This window comes from Oncorhynchus clarkii, chromosome 32 (assembly GCF_045791955.1).
Source record: "Oncorhynchus clarkii lewisi isolate Uvic-CL-2024 chromosome 32, UVic_Ocla_1.0, whole genome shotgun sequence".
Taxonomy (NCBI): domain Eukaryota; kingdom Metazoa; phylum Chordata; class Actinopteri; order Salmoniformes; family Salmonidae; genus Oncorhynchus; species Oncorhynchus clarkii.
The window spans coordinates 32,698,354-32,726,239 of record NC_092178.1 but is presented as its reverse complement, the minus strand read 5'-3'; the positions used below and the strand labels follow the sequence as shown (position 1 = coordinate 32,726,239).

General features: G+C 41.1%; 1 protein-coding gene and 1 long non-coding RNA gene across 2 annotated transcripts; one reads left to right on the top strand and one right to left on the bottom strand.

The window, feature by feature from the left end:
- Positions 1-34: 34 nt before the first annotated feature.
- Positions 35-13,545, bottom strand: LOC139392215 (ladderlectin-like). Its single transcript, XM_071140024.1, has 5 exons — positions 13,485-13,545; positions 12,936-13,042; positions 830-964; positions 544-655; positions 35-304 (listed from the first exon to the last, which is right to left on the bottom strand). The coding sequence occupies exons 1-5, from the start codon at positions 13,543-13,545 to the stop codon at positions 234-236; spliced, it is 486 nt and encodes a 161-aa protein (XP_070996125.1). The 3' UTR covers positions 35-233.
- On the top strand, positions 12,359-13,364 carry LOC139392216 (uncharacterized). The gene is made up of 3 exons (XR_011629653.1): positions 12,359-12,372; positions 12,521-12,564; positions 13,274-13,364. It is a non-coding gene; the product is annotated as an uncharacterized lncRNA (long non-coding RNA).
- Positions 13,546-27,886: the final 14,341 nt, after the last annotated feature.

The window sequence follows — 27,886 nt, the reverse complement described above, 5'->3', positions numbered from 1 at the left end:
TTTATTAGTAGCAAAACTTCACTATGACATTTTACATGATCAGCATCATTGAAAAATTTGACGACAGCCTATTTACATGATAGAAAATCACCCTTCAGTTAAATCTCATGATAGACTATGATTCACAAAAACTATAGGCCTACCATATATTTACATTCTTCAACAATACTGTACAGTTTTAATGACAAAAGGGATGACAAAAAAGTGGTTCAGTTGATGTTATGATGGCAGATTTAACACAACCTTTTGGAGCACACAGATGGAAATATAGATCCACATTGAATATCATTCCAGCGTTTTTCACCTAAAGAGGAAACAAGGAACGCCAATTAGCTCTCCACTTGATTGCGAGTGCATGAGCTAGACTGGCAGAAAACGTCCTAAAGTTTGTACTGCTGCTGCACGGAAACGGACTCAAAACAGACATTGACTGATTTAAGTCTGGTTTTACATTTCCTTGTCAGACAAGTTTTTCTAAACACACTCTATAAATGAAGCTCGATGTCATTTAAGGATATTGGGATAAGAGTTTGATTACTGTACCTCCATCGTTCATCATCATGCATGGCTCTCTGCCACCGACATTATTGGGTTCTCCTGTGAGCCAGTTCCTGTAGTCAAATCTGGAGCCGTCACTCCAGAGCCACACTCGGTTCTGTGGGGAAGAAGTGGTCTCAGTGTCAAAGAAACATAACCATATAATACTAAACAATCAAATTGTTGCCAGTAGATAATACATAGGTAAACATGCTCTAATGTAGGCCTACAGTAGAATACTGTTTTTAAGATTTCCCAAACTTAGATCTGACTTCGTTGAGGATCACTCTACCTGAACAGCGTCAAATCCTCCAATCCAGGCAGGGGTAAAGTCTTCTGTCTGTAGTATGATCAACTCTTGCACGAAATGATACTCTTCAGAGCTGTGGATGGATGCAAGGTTTGCTCCGAAGTGCACACAGTACCGCTAGAGAGAGAGAGGACAGGAACGGAGGACAGAATATAATATCACTTAGATTCTATAATGGAAGTTTTTAAAAAACATACTTGTGTTCTTGCCACATGGACGCTTTTCAATGTATAATCCAGTGTGGAACTGCAGCACTGTGATCGGTGATACCTGGTGTGTACCTATATTATCAGTCTAATATATCTAAAGCCAAAAAATGTAAAGGATGCAACAGGTTAAAATGCACCTCAGCATTCATCCACGTCTTGCCGGAACGCACAAACATGAAACACCGTGCCCCGTACTTGAGCCAGCCAGGTGGGCAAGAGTCCCTGCTCCACCTCTCCGCCATCACCACCTCTGAATGAGACAAGATATGATCAGAACAAACTCATTGAAGCCTAACATTACCAATTTACAAAACTGAAAGCACTGTGTTGATCAACTGGCTTATGTAGAGGAAGGAAATCGGATTTCTTCTTGCACCAGGTTTCAACGATCAGTGTTGTAGTTCCACACTTTCAAAAGCTATTACAAGTTGCTCATTCATTGAAGACGGCGTAACATCATCAAGCACTTACCAGCAGGTGAGCTCTGTTCCATGTGGTTTTCCGTGACAGTTGTAACCTCTGAAGAAAAGAGATTCCATTTTCAAGTAAATCATGTGAGCTCTATCATTTCCGTATGAGGATGACATGTATTTTCTTGGTTTACTGTGTGTCTTACCTATTGCACCGCTCAGAGCAAACGCAGCACAGAGAAGCAGGGAAATTGTAAACATTGCCATGGTGACGAGATCCCTTTGTTGTTAAAAACAACACTTAGTGATGAACTGATGATTCCCTCAAAGTTTAATGGAGTAGAATAGGTGGACTAATCTGTTACACTAATGTTTCCTGTCAGAAAGTGTCAAAGTGAATACCAGGTTATCTGTCAAGCAACAGGGAGCACTTTTATACTGTTTGCTCATATGGCCACAAGGAAACACATTTCCTGTAACTCCATATCAGTTGAACACGGTACAAAGGATCATGTTTGTGAGAGTTGTTAAATGTGATTGCCTACTATATTGGGATCAGTTGTTTATTGGGGCAGAGATTCAATAATAGGAAGAAAATACACATGCAGCATTTATTGAGCAAGTACAGCGGACTGATTAAAAAGTTGCCCTGCTCTCCCGCACAGGCAAAAAAAAAAAAAACATGCAGAAAAACCCAGACATCTGTGGCATTGTGTTGTGTGACAAAACTGCACATTTTAGAGTGGCTTTTTATTGTCCACAGCACAAGGTGCACCTGTGTAATGATCATGCTGTTTAACCAGCTTCTTGATATGCCACACCTGTCAGGTGGATGGATTATCTTGGCAAAGGAGAAATGCTCACTAACAGGGAAGTAAACAAATTTGTGCACAAAATTTGAGAGAAATTAGGTTTTTGTGCGTATGGAACATTTCTGGGATATTTTATTTCAGCTCATGAAACATGGGATCATCACTAATATGTTGTATTTAATAATATTAATATGTATTTTTCAAATCAAAATCAAATCACATTTTATTGGCCGCATAGACATATTTAGCAGTTGGTATTGCGGGTGTAGCGAAATGCTTGTGTTCCTAGCTCCAACAGTCCAGTAGTATCAAACAATTCACAACAATACACACAAATCTAAAAGTAAAATAATGGAATCAAGAAATATATCAATATTAGGATGAGCAATGTCGGTGTACGGAGTATAAATATACAGTGCTTTCGGAAAGTATTCAGACCCCTTGACTTTTCCCACATTTTGTTACGTTACAGACTTATTCTAAAATGGGTAATAAATAAAATAAAAATCCTCATCAATCGACACACAATACTCCATAATTACAAAGTGAAAACATTTTTAATTTTTCTTTGCTAATTTATTCAAAATAAAAAACAGAAATACCTTATATGAGACTCAAAATTGAGCTGAGGTGTATCCTGTTTCCATTGATCATCCTTGAGATGTTTCTACAACTTGATTGGAGTCCACCTGTGGTAAATTCAATTGATTGGACATGATTTGGAAAGGCACAAACCTGTCCATATAAGGTCCCACAGTTGGCAGTGCATGTCAGAGCAAAAAGGTAAGAGGACTTGTCTGTAGAACTCTGAGACAGGGTTGTGTTGAGGCACAGATCTGGGGAAGGGTACCAAAAAATGTCTGCAGCATTGAAGGTCCCCAAGAACACAGTGGCCTCCATCATTCTTTTATGGGAGAACTTTGAAACCACCAAGACTCTTCCTAGAGCTGGCCAAACTGAGCAATCGGGGGGAGAAGGGCCTTGGTCAGGGAGGTGACCAATAACCCGATGACCACTCTGACAGAGCTCCAGAATTTGTCTGTGGAGATGGGAGAAACTTCCAGAAGGACAACCATCTCTGCAGAACTCCACCAATCAGGCCTTTATGGTACAGTGGCCAGATGGAAGCCACTCCTCAGTAAAATGCACATCACAGCCCGCTTTGAGTTTGCCAAAAGGCACCTAATGGACTCCCAGACCATGAGAAACAAGATTGTCTGGTCTGATGAAACCAATATTGGAGGAAACCTGGCAACGTCCCTACGGTGAAGCATGGTAGTGGCAGCATCATGCTGTGGGGATGTTTTCAGTGGAAGGGACTGGGAGACTAGTCAGGATTGAGCGAAAGATTAACAGAGCAAAGTACAGAGACCTGACAGAGCTTGAGAGGATCTGCAGAGAGGAATGGGAGAAACTCCCCAAATACAAGTGTGCTAAGCTTGTAGCGTCATACCCAAGACGACTCGAGGCTGATATCGCGGCCAAGTGCTTCAACAAAGTACTGACTAAAGAGTTGTCGTGGAATATTTCTAACCAAAGGAGAGAGACTTTTAGATTTCAAACTTCATTATTAATTATTGCAATAATGGAGCTGGTTGCTGAGAACCCACGAGCAGATTTGGGTTGCAGCTCTTTATAGCAAAGTATATCCTTCTGAATGTTCATGACAAACAACAGATGTGTAGAATTACACAAAGGTACATTGGGCTATCAAGCAACTGACAGCAAGATTTACATTGCACCAGGTTTCTGTCTGTAGGTCATTTTCTGTTTGTTGATACAGGGTTATCTTCTCAGTTTCGCACTCCTTAACACACAGATACTAATGCAACATGGAACACTGGGTCTTCCTCACAATTTCTGAAGTCCAGTGTTCATCTGCATGTGGGAAAGAAACTGGAGGGAAGGTTCACTTGGCCCTGGCAGACAGGCCAGCATTTCAGACAGGAATCATTCAATGGAATGCAGGCTGTCGGTTTTATCACTAAAGCCATCATAAATCAACTGCCAGTGTTAAGCTCCAGAGGTCCAACTCAGTCCCACAGACACAGATGAGAGAGTACTAATCAAAGCTATTCGATGCATAAACAGTGTTTCGTTTCAAATATTTTTTATTAAACACACACAAGAATGGTGTATAGGTATACAAGATAGGTATACATTATTTGCAAACCAAATAATACAAAACACGACATACAAAACAAGGACACGTAGAAAGAAAGAGGGAAGATGTCTCCCCCCCCCCCCCCCCCCCCCCAACTGCTCGGGTGGCAGAACCAGCACATGCTGCCCAAAGGTAGATTAAGGTATTACAATTGAGAGTGCGTTAATAAGTACAAATTCACAGCGCCGACTCTTCCAAGTAGGAGAGGAAAGGCTGCCAGATTTGATCAAATGTTGATAATTTATTATTCAGAATATATCAAATTCTTTCTAAGTGTACAGTGTTTGCCAATTCACTGAGCCATAATTTGGTAGAGGGCGCTTCCCTCCCTTTCCAAAACAACAAGATTCGTTTTTTTGCCGAGATGAGAAAGTACGAGATTAGTTGTTTTTGGGGGTTGGTTAATCCGTTTAGGGACTCAGATACTCCCAGGATTATCAGAAGCGGGTCTGGATCTATTGAAGTCTCCAAAACTTCAGAGAGGATCCCAAAAATTCCACACCAATAACCATGCAAGCTAGAGCATAGGGCAAAGCAGTGGAGTAGTGTACCCTGCGCAGCCTGACATTTATCACATGTAGGGGATGTACAGTGCCTTGCGAAAGTATTCGGCCCCCTTGAACTTTGCGACCTTTTGCCACATTTCAGGCTTCAAACATAAAGATATAAAACTGTATTTTTTTGTGAAGAATCAACAAAAAGTGGGACACAATCATGAAGTGGAACGGCATTTATTGGATATTTCAAACTTTTTTAACAAATCAAAAACTGACAAATTGGGCGTGCAAAATTATTCAGCCCCTTTACTTTCAGTGCAGCAAACTCTCTCCAGAAGTTCAGTGAGGATCTCTGAATGATCCAATGTTGACCTAAATGACTAATGATGATAAATACAATCCACCTGTGTGTAATCAAGTCTCCGTATAAATGCACCTGCACTGTGATAGTCTCAGAGGTCCGTTAAAAGCGCAGAGAGCATCATGAAGAACAAGGAACACACCAGGCAGGTCCGAGATACTGTTGTGAAGAAGTTTAAAGCCGGATTTGGATACAAAAAGATTTCCCAAGCTTTAAACATCCCAAGGAGCACTGTGCAAGCGATAATATTAAAATGGAAGGAGTATCAGACCACTGCAAATCTACCAAGACCTGGCCGTCCCTCTAAACTTTCAGCTCATACAAGGAGAAGACTGATCAGAGATGCAGCCAAGAGGCCCATGATCACTCTGGATGAACTGCAGAGATCTACAGCTGAGGTGGGAGACTCTGTCCATAGGACAACAATCAGTCGTATATTGCACAAATCTGGCCTTTATGGAAGAGTGGCAAGAAGAAAGCCATTTCTTAAAGATATCCATAAAAAGTGTTGTTTAAAGTTTGCCACAAGCCACCTGGTAGACACACCAAACATGTGGAAGAAGGTGCTCTGGTCAGATGAAACCAAAATTGAACTTTTTGGCAACAATGCAAAACGTTATGTTTGGCGTAAAAGCAACACAGCTCATCACCATGAACACACCATCCCCACTGTCAAACATGGTGGTGGCAGCATCATGGTTTGGGCCTGCTTTTCTTCAGCAGGGACAGGGAAGATGGTTAAAATTGATGGGAAGATGGATGGAGCCAAATACAGGACCATTCTGGAAGAAAACCTGATGGAGTCTGCAAAAGACCTGAGACTGGGACGGAGATTTGTCTTCCAACAAGACAATGATCCAAAACATAAAGCAAAATCTACAATGGAATGGTTCAAAAATAAACATATCCAGGTGTTAGAATGGCCAAGTCAAAGTCCAGACCTGAATCCAATCGAGAATCTGTGGAAAGAACTGAAAACTGCTGTTCACAAATGCTCTCCATCCAACCTCACTGAGCTCGAGCTGTTTTGCAAGGAGGAATGGGAAAAAATTTCAGTCTCTCGATGTGCAAAACTGATAGAGACATACCCCAAGCGACTTACAGCTGTAATCGCAGCAAAAGGTGGCGCTACAAAGTATTAACTTAAGGGGGCTGAATAATCTTGCACGCCCAATTTTTCAGTTTTTGATTTGTTAAAAAAGTTTGAAATATCCAATAAATGTCGTTCCACTTCATGATTGTGTCCCACTTGTTGTTGATTCTTCACAAAAAAATACAGTTTTATATCTTTATGTTTGAAGCCTGAAATGTGGCAAAAGGTCGCAAAGTTCAAGGGGGCCGAATACTTTCGCAAGGCACTGTATCAGGAAATATCCTATGCAGTTTAGTTTTGGAATAGTGTAATCTGTGTAATATCTTGAATTGTATGAGACGATGTCTGGAATTAATGGAGCATGTGTGGATATACTCCAAGCTCTCTTCCCAGTCTGCCACCGAGATGACAGTCCCTAGTTCTTCCTCCCATTTTGCCTTGATGGCATCTGTAGAAGGTGTGCTAACAGATTGTAAAGCATCATATAGACGCGATATCAGTTTATCTGAGGTGGGGCATATTTTTATGCATCCGTCAAACATGAAAGGTTTAGCATTCCCAAATGTTGGGAGGTGTTTTCTAACGTAGTCTCTAATTTGTAGGTATCTGAAAAAATTACTTCTGGGAAGATTATAAGTTTCCCTCAGCAACTCAAAGGAAGCAAAGGTCCCTTCTATGTATAAATCCCCTATGGTACATATCCCCAACTCTCCCCATCGCTCAAAGGTGTTATCAAGGTTAGAAGGGGCAAAGGAGGGATTCCTGGCGACAGGGAGCATGAATGACATTGGTCTAAGCTCAAAGTGGACTTTAATTTGCTTCCAGATTCGGACTGTGCTATGTATAATAGGATTGTTACAATAAAGTGACATCTCCAGATTGACAGGCGACAAAATCACAGCGCCAATAGAGAAGGGGTGACACTCCTCACGCTCCATACTAAGCCAGCTGGATGCCGGAAGTGCGTCATCCAGCAGAAACGTAACAACGCGGAGGTTAGCGGCCCAGTAATAAAATATACAATTTGGGAGAGACAATCCTCCTTCCATCTTGGATTTACAGAGGTGTTTTTTACCTATCCTGTGTGTTTTATAATCCCAGATGAAAGGTTTGATAATTGAGTCCAGTTGTTTATGAAAGGATTTAGGTATGAATACTGGGATGTTCTGATATAGGTAGAGCAGTTGTGGGAGGAAGAGCAGAGAAATTGGGAGAGTTCTCCAAAATAGTATGTTTGCTTTGAGTTTTTGTATCAGAGAGGGGAAATTCTCTTTAAATAGTAAGGAGTATTGTTTGGTAACTACAATTCCTAGGTAGGTACATTTTTCGGAAGATAACTTAAATGGGAGATGTTCTAGCCAGGAGGTGTTTTGCGACTGTATGGGCATTAATTCACTCTTGTTCCAATTTATTCTGTATCCCGAGAAGGTACCAAACAAATTGATCACATCAAGAATAGCTGGGATACTAGCCTGGGGTTCTGTTACATAGAGGAGGATGTCATCTGCGTAGAGGGAGATCTTATTTAGAGTATCTTTAGTATTATAGCCGTGTATTGCTGCATGAGATCTAATCGTCTGAGCGAGTGGTTCGATAATTAGGGCGAAGAGCATAGGCGACAGCGCACAACCCTGCCTTGTCCCCCTGTTAAGGTTAAATCGGGGCGACAATGATTGGTTAGTGAGTATTCTGGCACAGGGGTTCCTATATAAAAGCTGGATCCAATTTGTGAACCCATCTCCAATATTACATTTCTGTAGGACCTTGAATAGATAGGGCCACTCAACTTGGTCAAAGGCCTTTTCGGCGTCAAGAGATATGACGGCAAGGTCCACGTTGGGTAACCTCTGAGAGTACATAATATTGAAGAGGCGCCTGAGATTGAAGAATGAGTTTCTGTTAGGGATAAAGCCGGTCTGATCCGAATGGACCAATTTGCCAATTAAAGTGCTAAGCCTGTTAGCCAGAGTTTTTGCTAAAATCTTTTGGTCTGTATTAAGGAGAGATATTGGTCTGTATGACCCTACCTCTTCTGGATCTTTACCCTTCTTATGTATAACTGTAATGAACGCTTCGTCCAAAGTAGAAGGGAGAGCTCCATCCTCATTGGCCTGAACCAACATTTTGTGCAGGTAGGGAGAGAGCATGTTGCTGAATGTTTTATAGAATTCACCAGGGTATCCATCTGGGCCCGGGGTCTTGCCACTCTTTAGAGATTTAATTGTTTCTCGAATTTCATCAAGAGATATTTCCTTATTCAGGAAGTTAGAATATTCCTGGTTCAGGGCAGGAAGATTACAGTCCTCCACATTTTTTTGCATAATTAAGGGGCTAGGATCCGCTTTAGATGTATATAGAGTCTCATAAAACTGCCGGAATCTGTCATTGATGTCTTTGGGGGAAGAGAGTAATTCCCCAGATGCAGATTTAACCCTGTGAATCATTCGGTCACTCACATTTTTTCAAAGTTGTCTGGCGAGTAATTTGTGTGGTTTGTCACCAAACTCAAAATATTTTTGCTTGGCATAGAGAAAAGATTTAGCAATTTTAGCTGAGAGAATCTTTAAAGAGGTAATTTTTTTATGTTTCTCCATAGATGGGTGGCTAGCATTCTCCCTATCCAGTAAGTGAATTTGTCCCTCCAGTTCTTCCAGTTTTCCTCTGTTTTGCCTACTCCTGGCAGCCTGAAAGGAGATGATACAGCCTCTCAGATAAGCCTTCAGTGTTTCCCACAATAATGCTGGGGAGGTCTCTGTGTTGTCGTTGGTATCAAAGAAAAATGTAATTTGGTCTTTAAGATATTCACAGAATGTTGGTTCTGTGAGGAGATGAGGATTCAACCTCCAGACCCTCTCGTTTGGTACAATGTCACCCAATCTCAGGGAGAAGGTGAGTGGACTGTGGTCCGAGATTATAATATCATGATACCTCACATTACAGGTATAGGGGAGTAGTCTAGCATTCAACAAAAAGTAGTCAATTCGAGTGTAAACCTTGTGAACATGAGAGTAAAAGGAGTATTCCCTACCCGTAGGGTTAGCGATCCTCCATATATCAAATAAGTTTGAATTTTTTATGTAGGTATTCAAGAATTCGCTTGAATAGGAGGAAGGGGTTCGCCGGGTAGAGGATCTATCCAAATATTGGTCTAGCACACAGTTAAGGTCCCCTCCAATGACCAGGTTAGTATGGGAGATATCTGGAATCAGGACAAGGACTCTTTTGAAAAAAGAGGGGTTATCAATGTTTGGCCCATAGATATTTAGTAGAGTTACTGAGGTAGAGTGGATTTCTCCTATTGCTATCACATACCGACCCTCTTTATCCGCAATAGTGGTTTTATGTAGAAAGGGAATTCCTTTCCGTACCAGAATCGCTGTGCCTCTCGTTTTGGCAGAGAAGTTAGAGTGATACACTTGCCCCACCCACCTACACTTAAGTCTGCTATGAGAGTTATTCTTCAGATGGGTTTCTTTCAAAAATATAATATCAGACGAGAGTGCTTTCAAGTGGGCTAGGACCTTGCCCCTCTTAATTGGTTCGTTTAAACCCTTGACATTCCAGGAAGTGAATGTAAGCCCCGCCCTCCTCTCGTTTGTAGTTCCTATGGTGGCCTGCATACCATGTAACTTGATAAAAAGGTAAGAAAGTGCACCAAACCATCACGATCAGCATATGTAGCACCTACACCCGAGCAGTATCCAACCCACCCCTCCCCCCCTGCAAGCACCTTTACTTCCCACCCTGTTCCCCTAATTTCCCCAACACTTACCCCCCCCCCATCAACCCACATTTAACAGGCATGCACAAACAGGAGAGAAAAAAAAGGAAAAATAAAAATAATAAACACATTGTCTGGCCGATGCCAAAAAAGCATGGCGCGACCTCGAACAAGAGGTAAAACAAAAATTAAATCCCAACTATACGTTCACCTCTCACTATCCTAGAACTTCTACTAACATATGAACTGAGGAGGCTCCCGCGAGTTAAGTGTTCAGTTAACATCTAATAAACCTAAACAGAATAAGTTGCAACTTAAACATATTGCGCATTTAAGCGTCATCCTGGGTCAATCCCAGAGATAAGCAAGATATAGCCTAAAGATTATATTGCTAAACACTGCCGGTCAAAACATAAACCATCCGCAACCGACATAGTCAGCCGTACCTTTACATACTGTGGGTCAGGAGATCGGAACAAGGATTTGTTAAATTAAACGTTCCCCCCATTAAACAGTTTTTTTTAATAAAAAATAAATAAAAATATATACATACATATATACATATATATATATATATATATATATATATATATATATATATATATATATATATATATATATATATATATATATATATACATACACACACATGCACATTTATATATACATATATATACACATACATACACATACACACACATACACACATACATAAACAGTGTTTAAACATAAGCTTGTACTTTTCTACCTCAGGGTCTGAATACTTATGTTATTGTGATATTTAATTGTTTTATACATTTGCAAAAAATACATTTACATTTTTTTTTTAAAGGTATTGTGTGTAGATTGATGAGGAAAACGAACAATTTAATCAATTTTAGAGTAAGGCTGTAACGTAACAAAGTGTGGAGAAAGTCAAGGGGTTTGAATACATTCTGAATGCACCGTATGCATTGGCATGTTTTTGTTTTTGCACCATAGGTTAGGTTTATTGGTGTACCTTGAGATTGTAGATAAAACGTGAACCCTTGACAGAGATCAAAACAAGCACTGTATCTTTAGTCAGGTGACAGGATTCCTGAAAACACCCACACATACACATTTCCATCCAACTGACTTGTAATCGAACAACACAAACTGCGCACATGATGTATCGGTGTATGCATTCCCATTCAACCCACCTCTAATCCCTAAAGCTAATTCATTTGTTTTAGAACTCCCAAACGCGACACTGTGTAACATGATTTAGGCAGCTCTTGATTGGATATTGCAATTCAACCTAATTTTACAAAGATTAAAGAGATGACTAAAAGATAAAGTGCTTGTTTTTTTTCATCTTTATTGATATTCCATCCTGATCTGGCAGACAGCGAGGAACAATTCCAAAATAACAAATCAAGGGCTCGCGTTTTAATCTATGGTGCAGGGAAAAAAACATGCCAAAAATATACAAACCAAGTAAAAGAAAAGTCTGATCGTTTCCTTATGGCCATGTGAGCTAACAGCCTCAAAGTGCTCTCCTTTCTCCATCTGAACAGAACCTGCAGAACTAACTTGTGGTTGACTCTAATGGCTAAGTCCTCATCTCACTTTCGACACTCTGTGTTGCTGTTTTGATCTCCTTTTCAGTGAGTTCTTTCTCAGAAATGTATTTTAATGTCTTGTTTTCAGAAGCCCATCGTTATCAGCGGCAGCATGGCAATGTTGACCATACCTCTTCTGCTCTGTGCGGCCGTTGCTCTGAGTAGCGCAGCAGGCAAGACACACAGTAAGACACACAGTAAGACACACAGTAAGACACACAGTATCATGCTTACTCCACTAGAGTTGACAAAATATTGACACTTTTCTAACTTCAGACAGATCCATTGATGATGTTTTCTGTTATCCAGGAGGCCCTACCTTCACTCTTTTATTGTGTGACAGTTCTTGTTTCAGAACCTTTATTGGAGGGAAACATGGAGCAAACCCCCCCTATTGGTAAGTGTGTGTACATAAGTCTAGATTGCCCTGCAGACATTATTGAAAGTAATCTTTTACATAACTGGCATGTTTATTCATACCTATCCTTTTACGGAACCCTTTCTGGAGACTAATATGGAACATATTCCTCTAGGTGAGTGTGTTATTTATCAGGGAATACCTAGTAGTGGCAGAATGGACAAAATGAGCTTCCCATGTCTTTCCCTCCATATGTTTCCATTTCAGTGAGGATATGGATGATGAGGGAAACACCTTTAAACAGAACCCACCTCTTGGTAAGTCTTTACCAGGAACACTCCCTTCACTAGATGCTTCCAGTAAGAGGTGTTCGTGTTAAAAGAGGAGCAGCGATCAAACAGAAATGCTGTGTAAATATTGCTACGAGAGCTATGATTGAATGCATCCCTTTGTGTTTCACTGTAGAAAGCCTTGAGGAGATGATAGACTTTGAGCAGACATTGCCTCTGGTACGTTAGCGGATATTAATGTTTGCCAGTGAAACATGTCTATAGTTGTTTTGTTTTGCTTGTGACCCCCACCAGTGAGTCAGTCACTGCTATTTGAAACATGCACTTAGAGATATTCGTTTATCTCTGTCTTAAACCATGTCCTGTGGGTTCCAATTTACCGGAAGCCTGATATACCCGGAAGCCGGACTCCACACAATATTCCAAGCTAATAGAAAATGTAAATTAAACAATAAGGGGAGGTTTAGTATTTTACATGAGGCATGTAGTGCCTGTTAAAAGGCCAACCACTTATAAGGCAACGTCAAACCAAGTAAGTTGATTTCAATTGAACTTCCCCTTTAATTCATAGTAGAGGATAAGCATGATACCTCTGCTAGGAGCCATGTCCTTGTATTATCGACAAACATGATGCAGCGTGAACCAAATTGGAACCAGCCTGTGGGGCATTGGCTCCTGCTTTCTGCCCCCTTAGCTCCTGGAAGGACAGACAGACAGGAATTCAAATGGACCAGTCACAGCAACATTGTTCACAATCAACTGCACCCACACACAAAGTCTACTATGGAGTGTACAGTTAAAGACAAGAAAACACAATAAATTAAAGATGCTTTTGCAATGTTCATGGGACAATTCCATTAGTTCTATAGCATTTGCCGATCCGAGCTGTACTGGCTCTGACATTTTCTTTTCACATCGTATTTTCCAGCACAGTTCCAGCAACAATTATGGATTGGCCAAATTCAAAACAGGTGCAGACTTGAGAAATGCACACACCAAGTCAAGGGGTTGTGGCTTTCTCCAGCAAAGGATTTGAAATAAGACCTAACAAAAAGTTAGTAAATAGTAAATATCCAAAAAATGTAATCATCAAGAAAGTAATCATCAAGTCTATATTCTTGGTTTGCTATGTGTCTTGCCTGCTGCACCATTCAGACCAAAGGCAGCAGAGAGCAGAAGAGAAATGGTTGACATCGCCATGGGGATGATGGGGTCCTAAATACTAGATAGAGAGTCAGAGGGAAATAATGGCAGAAACAATCAGAATTCAGTGAAAAAAATAAAACAGCAAAGTAAATGGATTATTTATTGAGTAGAGGACTTACCGGTTGCATTACGTCACTACATGACTGTAAGGGTTGCGGAACTGGTGGCAGTGAAGTCAGACGCAGGAGAGCAGAAATAGGTAATAGCCGGAGCAGTTTAATTTCAAAACCAACGGCAATAAAAAAAATAACCTACATGGGTACAAAACCTGACGCTCACCAGTAATATAGTGCACAAGCACTTACAAACAAACAATTCCACACAAGGACATGGGGGGAACAGGGGGTTAAATACACAACACTTAATGAGGGAAATGGAAACCAGGTGTGTAGGAAAACAAGACAAAACAAATGGAAAATGAAAAGTGGATCGACGATGGCTAGAAGACCGGTGACGCCGACCGCCGAACACCGGCCGAACAAGGAGAGGAAACAACTTCAGTGGAAGTCGTGACAATGACATACTCACTCGATCGTCATTACACAAAAAAACAATTACACGACACACCCAAAGTCTGCCGTCCGCAGATAGACCCTTCTCCAAAAATAGCGCAGCAAACTAGGTGAGAAATCAATTTTAATTGATAAGCTCTATTTACACACTTGAAATAAGTACTTATTTCTTTATTGGATCTAAAATTGGTTTATTCGGTTGATAGAGCATCCCATGTAAATAGCTAGCTAGGTATTATGGCACCCTATTACCTTTGAAGGTTTTGTGTAATCAAATCTCGTAGCACATTCAAGTGTCAGTTTTAACAAAAGACACCCTCTATTTAATTGAAAGGATAATTTAAAATCACTTGCTGTAGCATTTGTTGCCAAGTGTTACGGATACAGGTATCCTGTGTCTGTGTGTATCCTGTGTCTGTGTGTATCCTGTGTGTGTTTCTTTTCTCTCCTTCTCCCCTCACAGGTGAAAATCATCACTCCCCAATCAGTCAACAATCAACCCATCAATCAGAAGACACACCTCCTCCTGTTTCCTACCCTATCACAGTTCCTTCCCCATGGTTTAAAAACCCCATCATTTGTTTGTTCAGGAGCTCAATCTCTTTGTAATGCTATGTTGGTAGATAGCTGTTCTTTGTAGATTTCAGGAGAGCTCAATCTTTGTAATCCCATGTTGGTAGATAGCTGTTCTTTGATAGATTTCAGGAGAGCTCAATCTTTGTAATGACATGTTGGTAGATCTCTGCTCTTGATAGATTTCAGTAGCACAATCTCTTAGTAAATGCCATGTATGTAGATCTCTCTCTTTGTGTAATAATTAACCTCTTCTTTTGGTTTGAGCACCTCCAAATCACTTTGTCATCTCCTGTGAGTATTGTTTTTGTTTATGGTGTTTGCTGGTGGGAAAAAGGGGAAACCAAGACAAGTCGCCCATGGGCATACACTACCCGTAGGTAAACTTTGTTAACACACACTAGTTAGAACTGGGCGGACCACCCACTGTATTTTGGTTAGTTAGTTAGCTGTTGTTGAAATAGGCTAGTCTAGCTTAGGGGTGTTTTGAATACTTATTGTTTCTTTCCTTGGGTCCAGCTCAGCCCCTTTTTCCTGCTCCCCCCCCCATTACCGTGTGTTTATAATAAACCCTGAGTTTGACGGTATAATTTCAGTTGTCCTGGTTATTACGTTCACACTTTTACTTTGTCACAATTATAATTTACATGAGTTATGTTACGGGTCTCACTACCATCCCCCCTAGACTGTCGGGCCAAAAGGGATTCGTAACATAAGTGGAGCCTCATCCGGGATCTGTCTTTACTGACACCCATGCCGCTCATGTAGATTGTTGTAGTGGTATAGTTCAGTGTTGAGCGTCATAGCTGAAGTAGCATTAGTGTTTGCTATTTTCGTTGGCTCTTGTGAAGTAGTGTAAGATGGCTACTTTTGATTTGAAGTCCTTTTTGGATAACCCTTCGTGGGAGGTTTTTGACAAATGTCGTAGAGTTGATTTAGTGACCTTGGCTGACCATTACTCAATATCGATTCCGCAGAGTGTAGTTAAGGCGGAGGTTAAACAGCTAGTTTTAAATGTATTGTTGGAAGAGCAGGTGCTTGTGCTACCGCTGCCTGAGTCTACTAACCCTGTAGGGGATGTAACTGCTCCTATAAGCCCATTGGTATCTGATAATGAGGGTGAGGCTAAAACACCAGCCACATTGTCCCATTTTGATCCACTCTCCCCACTGTCAAACGGTGATGCCAGAAGGGATGTCTGTTTAGCACAGTTCCAACTAGAGGTGGAAGAGAGAGCCCAAATTAGGCGAGAGACTCTCCAGTTGGAGATGTGTAAAATTGAGGCAGAAAAAGAAAAAGAACAGCGGCATTTAGATTTGGAGATGGGTAAAATTGAGGCAGAAAGAGAACAGCGGCATTTGGAGATGGGTAAAATGGAGGCAGAAAAAGAACGAGAACAACGGCAGATGATGTGTAAAATTGAGGCAGAAAGAGAACAGCGGCAGATGACGTTTAAAATGCGCCAGATGGAACTGGAGGCAGAGACAGCGAGGCTAGCCTTCGTTCCTACTGTCACTGTTAGTGAGTCGTCCTCACCAGCTGTGTCCTCAAACACGTTTGACATTAGTAGGCAGATTGCCTTAGTACCTTTGTTCAGAGAGTCAGAGGTTGACTCCTATTTTTGTGTATTTGAGCGTATAGCCGTAGCATTGAAGTGGCCTGAAGAGGTATGGTGCCTATTACTTCAGTGTAAATTAACTGGTAAAGCCCAAGAGGTTTTGTCAGCGCTACCTCTGGAGGACAGTTTGAATTATGAAGTGGTCAAAGCTACTGTTCTTCGTGCCTATGAGCTTGTGCCTGAGGCATACCGACAGAGATTTAGGTCTCATAGAAAGTCTTCTAGTAAGACTTATGTGGAATTTGCTAGAGACAAGGGAAATCTGTTTGATAAATGGCATGCTGCTAGTAAGGTAACTGATTTCAACTCTCTCCGGGAGTTAATCTTGTTGGAAGAGTTTAAAAATTGCTTACCCGAACGCATTGTAGTTTACCTAAACGAACAGAAAGTATCCTCCCTGGCAGAAGCGTCTGTGTTGGCAGACGAGTTTGTGTTGACGCACAAGAGTGTGTTTTCGGCTCAAACTGAGAGTAGATCCACTGAGTTTCCTACCTTTAGCCCTAGTCGGCCCGCAGTAGTATATCAAGCACGCCAGAAGAATGAGCGTTCCTGTTTCTATTGTCATAAAGTGGGACATATGATTAATGATTGCTTCCTGCTTAAACGCAAACAAGGGATGCCTCTTCGTGCCAAGCCACCAACAGGTGTTGCTCTAATTCGTACGGTTGTGAGGTCTGCAACAAAACAGGTGCCTCAGGGTAACTGTAGTTTGAAAGACCCAGTCCCCGACCGCAGTTATGAACCATTCATTTTCGAGGGGTTTGTGTCCCTAGAGAATGACGAAGCGTCTCAGCGTCCGGTTAAAATCCTTAGAGATACTGGTGCGGCGCAGTCATTTATATTGTCTGATGTGTTGCCCTTATCTGACGATACATACTGTGGTTCCAGTGTGTTAGTGCAGGGTATTGAAATGGGTTTTGTCCCAGTGCCGTTGCACTTTGTGAAAGTACACTCTGAGTTAATCAGTGGAATATTCAGAGTGGGGGTACGTCCTAAGTTGCCAGTGAAAGGTGTGACCTTTATAATGGGTAACGATATTGCCGGAGGAAAGGTAGTACCCGTATTGGAAGTATTGGATAAAAGTGACCACTCTCTCTCGAATGAGTTGGCACAGAGTTATCCACATGTGTTCCCCGCTTGTGCTGTCACTCGTGCTCAGGCACTACAAGAGGGTGACGTGATAGATTTGTCGAACACTGTTCTGTTCAAAGAGGATGATCAAGAGGATGGATTGTGTGATACCTCTGAGAAGTTGATCACCTCTGACAAACAGCCCAGGAAAGAATTAAAGGACGTTGAACTTATTGCTGATGCAATACAGTTACCAGTTACTCGTGAGCAGCTGATTGCTAACCAAAAGGTTGACAACAAACTTGCTAAATGTTTTTCTAGTGTTGTCTCATTGGAAGAGGTGAAGAAGAAGAATGTGGCTTACTTCATTGATGGTAATCTCCTCATGCGTAAATGGAAATCCCATGTTGACGCGGGTGGAGATTGGAATGCTGTTTACCAAATAGTGATTCCTACAGCCTTTCGACAAAATGTGTTATCCCTTGCTCATGATCACCAGTGGTCTGGTCATTTAGGAATTACAAAGACGTATGATCGGATCCTTCGACATTTCTTTTGGCCAGGTTTAAAACAAGATGTGGCTCAGTTCTGTCGGACATGCCACACCTGTCAGATAACAGGAAAACCAAATCAGGTTATTCCTCCTGCTCCTCTTTGTCCTATACCTGTCATAGGTGAACCATTTGAGCATGTGGTGGTTGATTGTGTCGGACCGTTACCGAAGACAAAATCGGGTAACCAGTTTTTGTTAACGATAATGTGTATGGCTACAAGATACCCCGAGGCTATTCCTCTGAGAAGGATTACAGCTCCGATAGTGAGTAAAGCCTTAATAAAATTCTTCACGACATTCGGGTTACCTAAGGTGGTACAAAGCGATCAAGGTACCAATTTCCTATCCAAGCTCTTCAAGCAGGTGTTGAAATCCTTATCAATTACGCACCGTGTATCAAGCGCCTATCACCCAGAGTCTCAGGGTGCGCTTGAAAGATGGCATCAGACACTGAAGTCTATGCTACGTAAATATTGTTTGGAATCTGAGAAAGATTGGGATGAGGGAGTTCCTCTAGTTTTGTTTGCTGCTCGTGAAACTGTGCAGGAGTCCCTAGGTTTCAGCCCGGCTGAACTAGTGTTTGGTCACACAGTAAGAGGACCAATGAAAGTCCTTAAAGAACAGTTCTTGTCCCAAGAGTTGTGTACCAGAGATGAGAATGTGTTGGACTATGTTAGTCGCTTTCGTGAGCGCCTACACCAAGCTTGTGCTCTTGCAAAGGAAGCTCTGTCTTCCTCACAGAGGAGCATGAAAAGACACTATGATAAAGAGGCTGTTTCTCGTCCACTACAGCCAGGTGACCAAGTACTGGTGTTATTACCTGTTCCAGGATCTTCACTGTCAGCTCGTTTCTCTGGTCCTTATTTAATTGAAAAGAAAATAAGTGAAACTGACTATGTGCTTCAAACTCCTGATAGAAAACGCCAATCTCGTGTGTGTCACATTAACATGTTGAAAGCATACCACACCCGACCCATCACACAGTTAGATAGTTCAAAAACAGAGGAAGGTACTGCTGTCTCCTCTGCTACTACTGCAATGATAGTGGACTGTCATATTGATGATGTTGATGGCTTGGAGTTGCGCAATACTCAGCAGCAGTGTGTTAGATTGCCCAACTCAGAAATGCTGCTGTCTATCCAGTCAGGTCTGGTTCATTTAACGGATGGACAGGCTAATGATATTGTGAGGCTACTACACAGTTTTCCATGTCTCTTTAATGACGTTCCTACTCGCACAAATGTGTTGGAACATGACATTAATGTTGGAAATGCTACACCTATCAAGCAACACCCATATCGTATCAACGCTTCCAAGAGGAAGATAATGAGGGATGAGGTGAGATATTTGTTGGAGAATGACCTGGCTAAGCCAAGTTCAAGCCCTTGGAGTTCTCCTTGCATTCTGGTTCCTAAACCTGATGGTACGTCCAGGTTATGTACGGATTATCGAAAGGTAAATTCTGTCACAATGCCAGATTCGTTCCCGTTACCCAGACTGGACGACTGTATCGACACTATTGGTGCTGCTAAGTATGTAACCAAGTTGGACCTCTTAAAAGGTTACTGGCAGGTTCCGTTAACTTCACGTGCTTCTGAGATTTCTGCCTTTGTGACCCCAGACAACTTCCTTCAGTACTCAGTCATGGCTTTTGGGATGCGAAATGCACCAGCCACTTTCCAACGACTGGTTAACTCTGTACTAGCTGGCGTTCCTAATTGTAGTGCATACCTTGATGACCTAGTGATTTATTCGTCTGAGTGGTCAGATCATGTTGACTCGCTAAGGGTAGTATGTGAACGGTTGGCAACTGCTTCTCTAACCCTGAACTTGGCAAAGTGTGAGTTTGGGAAGGCTACTGTTACCTATCTCGGTAAAGAGGTTGGCCATGGACAGGTGCGCCCTGTTGATGCCAAGGTCTTGGCTATAACTGCATTCCCTGCACCTACCACTAGACGAGAGCTACGCCGCTTTTTAGGGATGGTTGGCTACTACCGTAGCTTCTGTAAAAATTTCTCTGCGGTAGTTGCTCCATTGACTGATTTGCTCAGTCCGGCAAGACCATTTGTGTTGTCCCCTGATTGTAAGAGAGCTTTTGAATCAGCGAAAGCACTATTATGTAGTACCCCTGTACTTGCTGCTCCGGATTTTGAACAACCGTTCAAGCTTGAGGTAGATGCTAGTGCCAGAGGTGCTGGTGCTGTTCTACTGCAGCAGGACAAGAGTGGAGTAGATCATCCCGTTTGTTATTTTTCACGTAAATTTAATAAATGTCAAACAAACTATGCGACAATAGAACAAGAAGCTCTTGCTTTGTTGTTGGCTCTGCAATACTTTGAAGTATACATTGGTTCCAGTGCCCTACCAGTGATTGTGTATACTGACCATAACCCCTTAGTTTTTCTCCACCGAATGTACAACCAGAACCAGCGCCTTATGCGTTGGGCGCTGATTGTACAAAATTATAATTTGGAGATCCGCCACAAAAAGGGTTCAGATAATGTGTTGGCAGATGCTTTGTCTCGTGTGTGAAGATGATTTCAGTATGTTTTGCAAGGTTGTTGATTTGTTGTGAGTGTTCATTTAAATACTGTAGTCGCAATCCCCCTAGGGTTGCTCTTTTAAGGGTGGGAGTGTTACGGATACAGGTATCCTGTGTCTGTGTGTATCCTGTGTCTGTGTGTATCCTGTGTGTGTTTCTTTTCTCTCCTTCTCCCCTCACAGGTGAAAATCATCACTCCCCAATCAGTCAACAATCAACCCATCAATCAGAAGACACACCTCCTCCTGTTTCCTACCCTATCACAGTTCCTTCCCCATGGTTTAAAAACCCCATCATTTGTTTGTTCAGGAGCTCAATCTCTTTGTAATGCTATGTTGGTAGATAGCTGTTCTTTGTAGATTTCAGGAGAGCTCAATCTTTGTAATCCCATGTTGGTAGATAGCTGTTCTTTGATAGATTTCAGGAGAGCTCAATCTTTGTAATGACATGTTGGTAGATCTCTGCTCTTGATAGATTTCAGTAGCACAATCTCTTAGTAAATGCCATGTATGTAGATCTCTCTCTTTGTGTAATAATTAACCTCTTCTTTTGGTTTGAGCACCTCCAAATCACTTTGTCATCTCCTGTGAGTATTGTTTTTGTTTATGGTGTTTGCTGGTGGGAAAAAGGGGAAACCAAGACAAGTCGCCCATGGGCATACACTACCCGTAGGTAAACTTTGTTAACACACACTAGTTAGAACTGGGCGGACCACCCACTGTATTTTGGTTAGTTAGCTGTTGTTGAAATAGGCTAGTCTAGCTTAGGGGTGTTTTGAATACTTATTGTTTCTTTCCTTGGGTCCAGCTCAGCCCCTTTTTCCTGCTCCCCCCCCCATTACCGTGTGTTTATAATAAACCCTGAGTTTGACGGTATAATTTCAGTTGTCCTGGTTATTACGTTCACACTTTTACTTTGTCACAATTATAATTTACATGAGTTATGTTACGGGTCTCACTACCATCCCCCCTAGACTGTCGGGCCAAAAGGGATTCGTAACACCAAGTTATTCCTATCAGTGGAGGCTCCTCAAAGGAGGAAGGGGAGGACCATCCTCAGTGAATTTCATAAAAATTGTAAAGCATTGACAAACTATACTAAATATATTCACGTCACCAAATAATTGATTAAAACACACTGTTTGCAATGGTCTACAGTAGCCTAAACAACACTCTGTAGGGTAGCACCATGGTGTAGCCGAAGGACAGCTAGCTTCCGTCCTCCTCTGGGTACATTGACTTCAATACAAAACCTAGGAGGCTCATGGTTCTCACCCCCTTCCATAGACTTACACAGTAATTATGACAACTTCCAGGGGACGTCCTCTAACCTATCAGAGCTCTTGCAGCATGAACTGGCATGTTGTCCACCCAATCAAAGGATCAGAGAATGAATCTAGTACTTAAAGCATAAGCTACAGCTAGCTAGCACTGCAATGTGGTGAGTAGTTGACTCAGTGAGAGAAAGACAATAGTTTTCAACAAATTAATTTATTAAAAAATGAAGGAGAAGCAAGAGAGAGATTGTGATTTATTTTCAGTTCCACTTACTTAGCTAGCAATTGAATCTGGCTAGTTTAGCCTACTCCAACAGAGGGATGCTATGTTAGCTAGCTGACTATGATTCTCCAACTGTCACGGCTGTTGAAAGGAGAGGACCAAGGTGCAGGGTGGTGAGCGTACATTTTCATTTATTAATCAAAATGACGCTGAACAAAACAAATAACACTACAAAAACAAACCGTGAAGCTCAAAGGCTATGCGCCCTAAACAAAGTCAACTTCCCACAAAGAAAAGAGGGGAAAAAGGGCTTCTTAAGTATGGTTCCCAATCAGAGACAACGATAGACAGCTGTCCCTGATTGAGAACCATACCCGGCCAAAACATAGAAACACCAAATAATAGAAAACTAAACATAGAATGCCCACCCCAAATCACACCATGACCAAACCAAATAGAGACATAAAAAGGCTCTCTACGGTCAGGGCGCGACACCAACAACACTGGAACTCTTTCAAGTCAAGGTAAGCTTTTGGTTTTATTAATTTATGGCCACCAGTGTAACTACTTACTGACTATACACTTTAACGTTACAGCATTATTGTAGCGGGTTTACTAACATGTTACTTCTATTAGCTATGTTGACTATGACGTTACTTTAGCTAATATGGTGACAATGATGTAGGCTGTGTGTGGCGGTTATGATGTGGTTTGGAAAGGTTTTTTCTCCTGGTCACGTGTTCATTGAAGTCCACAAACGAAGGGAAAAGGTGAGAGGAGGAGAGTGCATAGAGGCTAGAATGAATACAACGTTGCTGCTATGATCAGGGGTGCATTCATTCCACCGATTCTGTTGAAAAATGTTTCTTAAACGGAAGCAAATGAAACGGTGATAAAAATACAGGAATTTATCCAATAGAAATTCTAGTTTGCAACTGTTGGATTAATGATTACACTCTAGATAAGCTAGACGCAGGCAAGACTGTGCAAGGCAGTATGAATGTGTCACTGTCATCTCAATATTTTCTCTTGACCTGTGTGCACCTATGTTGTAAATGTTAATTCATAGGCTAGGTTGCAGCAACCTCTTGATGGGTATAGGGAAAATTTGAGTATCATGTAGTAGCCTAAACCCATCAATTTTACATTGAACTGGGTGAATGGAATATGAATGACAGTCATCCAACATGTATGGTGTTATAGAAATAAGGCCATGCTAATGAAAACAAAAATGGTCCTCCCTCATCATAAGCGGCACCGACCCGCACTGATTCCTATAATATGAGTCATGGAACAGCAGCATGAGAAAGCAGCACTAAGTCACTTGGAATGACTTGTGGGTACATTTGTTTTTTGTTGCCTCATGTTATAGCCTGTGTGGAAGGTGAGGTGCCTTAATAAGCACCTCTCCAAACCAATTTTATGACAGAGTAAAGGTGATTTCCAATTCGTAAAAAAATGTATGGTCTTTTCTTACTGAGTAAATACATATTTGAACATAAATGGTAAGGCACTTCAATAAAATGAACAAACACTAATTTTCTTGTTTGCCTTGAGGCTGGTCCCATACACAACATGCGACAGGAACTCACACCTTGTCTTGAGGAGTGATTGTGTTATGTGCGTGATGATGTGTCAATAGACCACGAGAAGAATGATTCTTTCCTTTGTGAGTGATTATTATTTGCTATGCAGACTAGTATTGTGTTGGGTTTAACTTGTTAAAAGCTTCAGAAAGTTAAAAGCTTTACCATTGGCTTCCATGATTTGATGAGCTCATCAATGAGTTGATGAGCTCATCGTCAGTCAGTCATTGTTTATTAGGATCCCCATTAGTTACAGCACATGCAGCAGCTACACTTCCTGGGGTCCACATAAAACATACAAATACATAAAGTACAGAACAGTTAAAGACAAGAACATAAGATTATTACATTCAATTCTAAATAAATAACATATATTGGGGGGGGGGGGGGAAACAAGAGACAACTAAAATACTGTTTACACAATATTCATATACTGTACATATTCATATATACAGTACAATTAAATTATTATTTTTATTAAAGCTTTACTTTATTTTATAAAGCTAAACTTGCTTTTTGCCTGAGTAATCTCTGGTGACGGAGAATTCCACTAGGACATGACTCTATACATAACTGAGCAATGTATTATATCTGTTTTTGGTTTGGCCACAGTGAAGAAACCCATAATAGCGTGTCTGGTGGGGTATTTATGTATGTATGTATGTATGTATGTATGAAGTGCATGCAACTAGATTATACAAGTGGTTTGGCATTTTCAACACACAAATGTTTCCTAAAAAGATCAGAGCCTGAACGAGTACAGTTGATCTTTGTGTCAAAAACGCAGAACATATTTTACAACAGACATAACTCTCCCGTTCTTCTCAACAACTTTGTCAATATGACTTGACCATGCTAACTGACCATCCAATGTTACTCCAAGGAGTTCAGCCTGTCTAAGAGAATGCTTTGAACCAAATACAATGCTTTTGGTTTTAGATGTATGATAAATGTCCATTGGGGTGAGGGCAGGGAATAATAACACACAAGTAGACAACACAAAACAAACACACATACATACACATTACACCAGGGCGCAACTGTCACTGGAGATGTGGGGGGGCATGACCCCCCACCCCCCCAAAGATTTATAATTGCACTGTCCCTTACAAAAAAGATAGTGGTCAGAGTGCAGTATAACTGCAGTATGCTGCAAATACTGTATCCAAAATAAAAAAAAATTTTTTACTGCAGTTAGAGTGCAGTATAACTGCCGTTCAGCTGTAGTACACTGCAGTTATTCTGCAGTTACTGGGTCCAAAATACCACAGTTGAATTTTGTTAAAGGAATTTGATTCCTATATCTTTATTAACCAATTCAACTAGAACACTCTGCCCATTCCTAAGAATTTGTAAGATACTTATTTGCATAAAATGGAGAGAGGCCAGTCTCAAAATCAATCAATAGCGTTTAATCTCGAGAGTACTGATCATGGTACAATTTACAACAGGTTATAAACTAAAAATGACGTCATAGGTTTTAAACTGTCCTTCCTCCACACAATGGCAGTATAGTTCAGAAGCCTTCCCACATCGTCCACCACCTGTTACATAATGTACTACTAGCCCAAGGTCTCTCCTCTCCCTTCGTAGAGATAAGATGACCCGTAAGGAACACAGCATTCTAGCCAGTCTGACGATAACTTAATTTGTTTCTACCAAGGAACAGACCGTCTTTGTTCTAATTCTTGATTATAATTACACACATTATATTCAGTACTATGATTATAATAAGATTCATACATCCATACAGTAACATAGTAGTATTCTGTTTAGTTGTAGTTTTAAGCTAAATAATGTATACCTAATTTAGTCATTATTCATCAAAATCTCATAACAAATGAAGTCGGAAGTTTACATACACTTAGGTTGGATTCATTAATTAAAACTAGTTTTTCAATCACTCCACAAATTTCTTGTTAACAAACTATATTTTTGGCAAGTCGGTTAGGACATCTACTTTGTGCATGACAAGTAATTTTTCCAACAATTGTTTACAGACAGATATTTTCAGTTATAATTCACTGTATCACAATTCCAGTGGGTCAGAAGTTTACATACACTAAGTTGACTGTGCCTTTAAACAGCATGGAAAATTCCAGAAAATGATGTCATGGCTTTAGAAGCTTCTGATAGGCTAATTTACATAATTTGAGTCAATTGGAGGTGTACCTGTGGATGTATTTCAAGGCCTACCATCAAACTCAGTGCCTCTTTGCTTGACATCATGGGAAAATCAAAAGAAATCAGAGAAGACCTCAGAAAAAATTTTGTAGACCTCCACAAGTCTGGTTCATCCTTGGGAGCAATTTCCAAACGCCTGAAGGTACCACGTTCATCTGTACAAACAATAGTATGTAAGTATAAACACCATGGGACCACGCAGCCATCATACCACTCAGGAAGGAGACGCGTTCTGTCTCCTAGAGATGAACGTACTTTGGTTCAAAAAGTGCAAATCAATCCCAGAACAACAGCAAAGGACCTTGTGAAGATGCTGGAGGAAACCGGTACAAAAGTATCTATATCCACAGTAAAACGAGTCCTATATCGACCTAACCTGAAAGGCCGCTCAGTAAGGAAGAAGCCACTGCACCAAAACCACCATAAAAAAGCCAGACTACGGTTTGCAACTGCACATGGGGACAAAGATCGTACATTTTGGAGAAATGTCCTCTGGTCTGATGAAACAAAAATAGAACTGTTTGGCCATAATGACCATTGTTATGTTTGGAGGAAAAAGGGGGAGGCTTGCAAGCCTGAAGAACAACATCCCAAACATGAAGCACGGGGTGGCAGCATCATGGTGTGGGGGTGCTTTGCTGCAGGAGGGACTGGTGCACTTCACAAAATAGGTGGCATCATGAGGGAGGGAAATTCTATGGATATATTGAAGCAACATCTCAAGACATTAGTCAGGAAGTTAAAGCTTGGTCGCAAATGGGTCTTCCAAATGGACAATGACCCCAAGCATACTTCCAAAGTTGTGGCAAAATGGCTTAAGGACAACAAAGTCAAGGTATTGGAGTGGTCAAAGCCCTGACTTCAATCCCATAGATAATTTGTGGGCAGAACTGAAAAAGCATGTGCGAGCATGGAGGCCTACAAACCTGACTCAGTTACACCAGCTCTGTCAGGAGGAATGGGCCAAAATCCACCCAACTTAATGTGGGAAGCTTGTGGAAGGCTACCCAAAATGTTTGACCCAAGTTAAACAATTTAAAGGCAATGCTACCAAATACTAATTGAGTGCATGTAAACTTCTGACCCACTGGGAATGTGATGAAAGAAATAAAATCTGAAATAAATTATTCTCTCTACTATTATTCTGACATATCACATTGTTAAAATTTAGTGGTGATCCTAACTGACCTAAGACAGGGAATTATTACTAGGATTAATTGTCAGGAATTGTGAAAAACTGAGTTTAAATGTATTTGGCTAAGGTGTGTGTAAACTTCCGACTTCAACTGTAGCTACTGCACTTTTACTGCAGTTTCAAAACGGCAATCTTTTTTTGTAAGAGTGATACAAAACACGGCACAGCTGTGCTTTAGGACCATGAGGATGCCTCACAGCAGTCGGGAAGGCTGTTTTCCGGTTTCATCTGGCTGGATTTCGGACCACACGAAGTGGTGTGTGGACAGGCTGTGTGAAGGGAAAGCTTCTGAAAGGCTGGCGTATAGGAACAGCACGAGAGAGATCTACAGAGGCAGCTGCTGTCTGTGTTGCGATATGTCTCTGAGTTGTACAAACAAGCAGAGCAGAAACTGGCTACTCTTTAGTTGACTGATAGCTGGCAAGGAAACTGCTGTTTGACAGTTACTGTTAACTAATGTTTTCATCCCCTCTTGAATGAAGTGAATTAACTACTAGCAGTTAGTTAGCTAGCTAGTAGCTACCACAGCCAGTTCAGCTCTAGCTAGCCATCTGTCAGGTCGCAGTATCTAACAGCTGTTGTGTGTATGGAAATGTTTGGTAGCCTTTTTTTCCTGATATAATATACATTCATATGATTTATATGTTTAAGGTAATGTTAAGATAATGACAAAAAATATTCCACCCTGAAACCATATAATTGTATGAAATTTATTAAAATCATATAACTATAATCTGATGATGTGTGCAGTTTTAGTCAGAATTAGAACAAGGACTTTTGTTCCTTTTTAGTATGTAAGCAGGGTGCAAGTGGGAAACAAATGATAAGAGGAGCTATCGACAGACAAGTTGTACTACTGTGTTCCTTACAGGACATTCTATCTCCACCTGTGGAGGTGAGAAGCTGTTAGGCTTGCAGAAAATTATGAAACATGTTGCAGATTAAAGAAACAATGTATCTGTGTAGTGGGAAAACACCAACTGTCTGAGCAAGGCGTAGTTT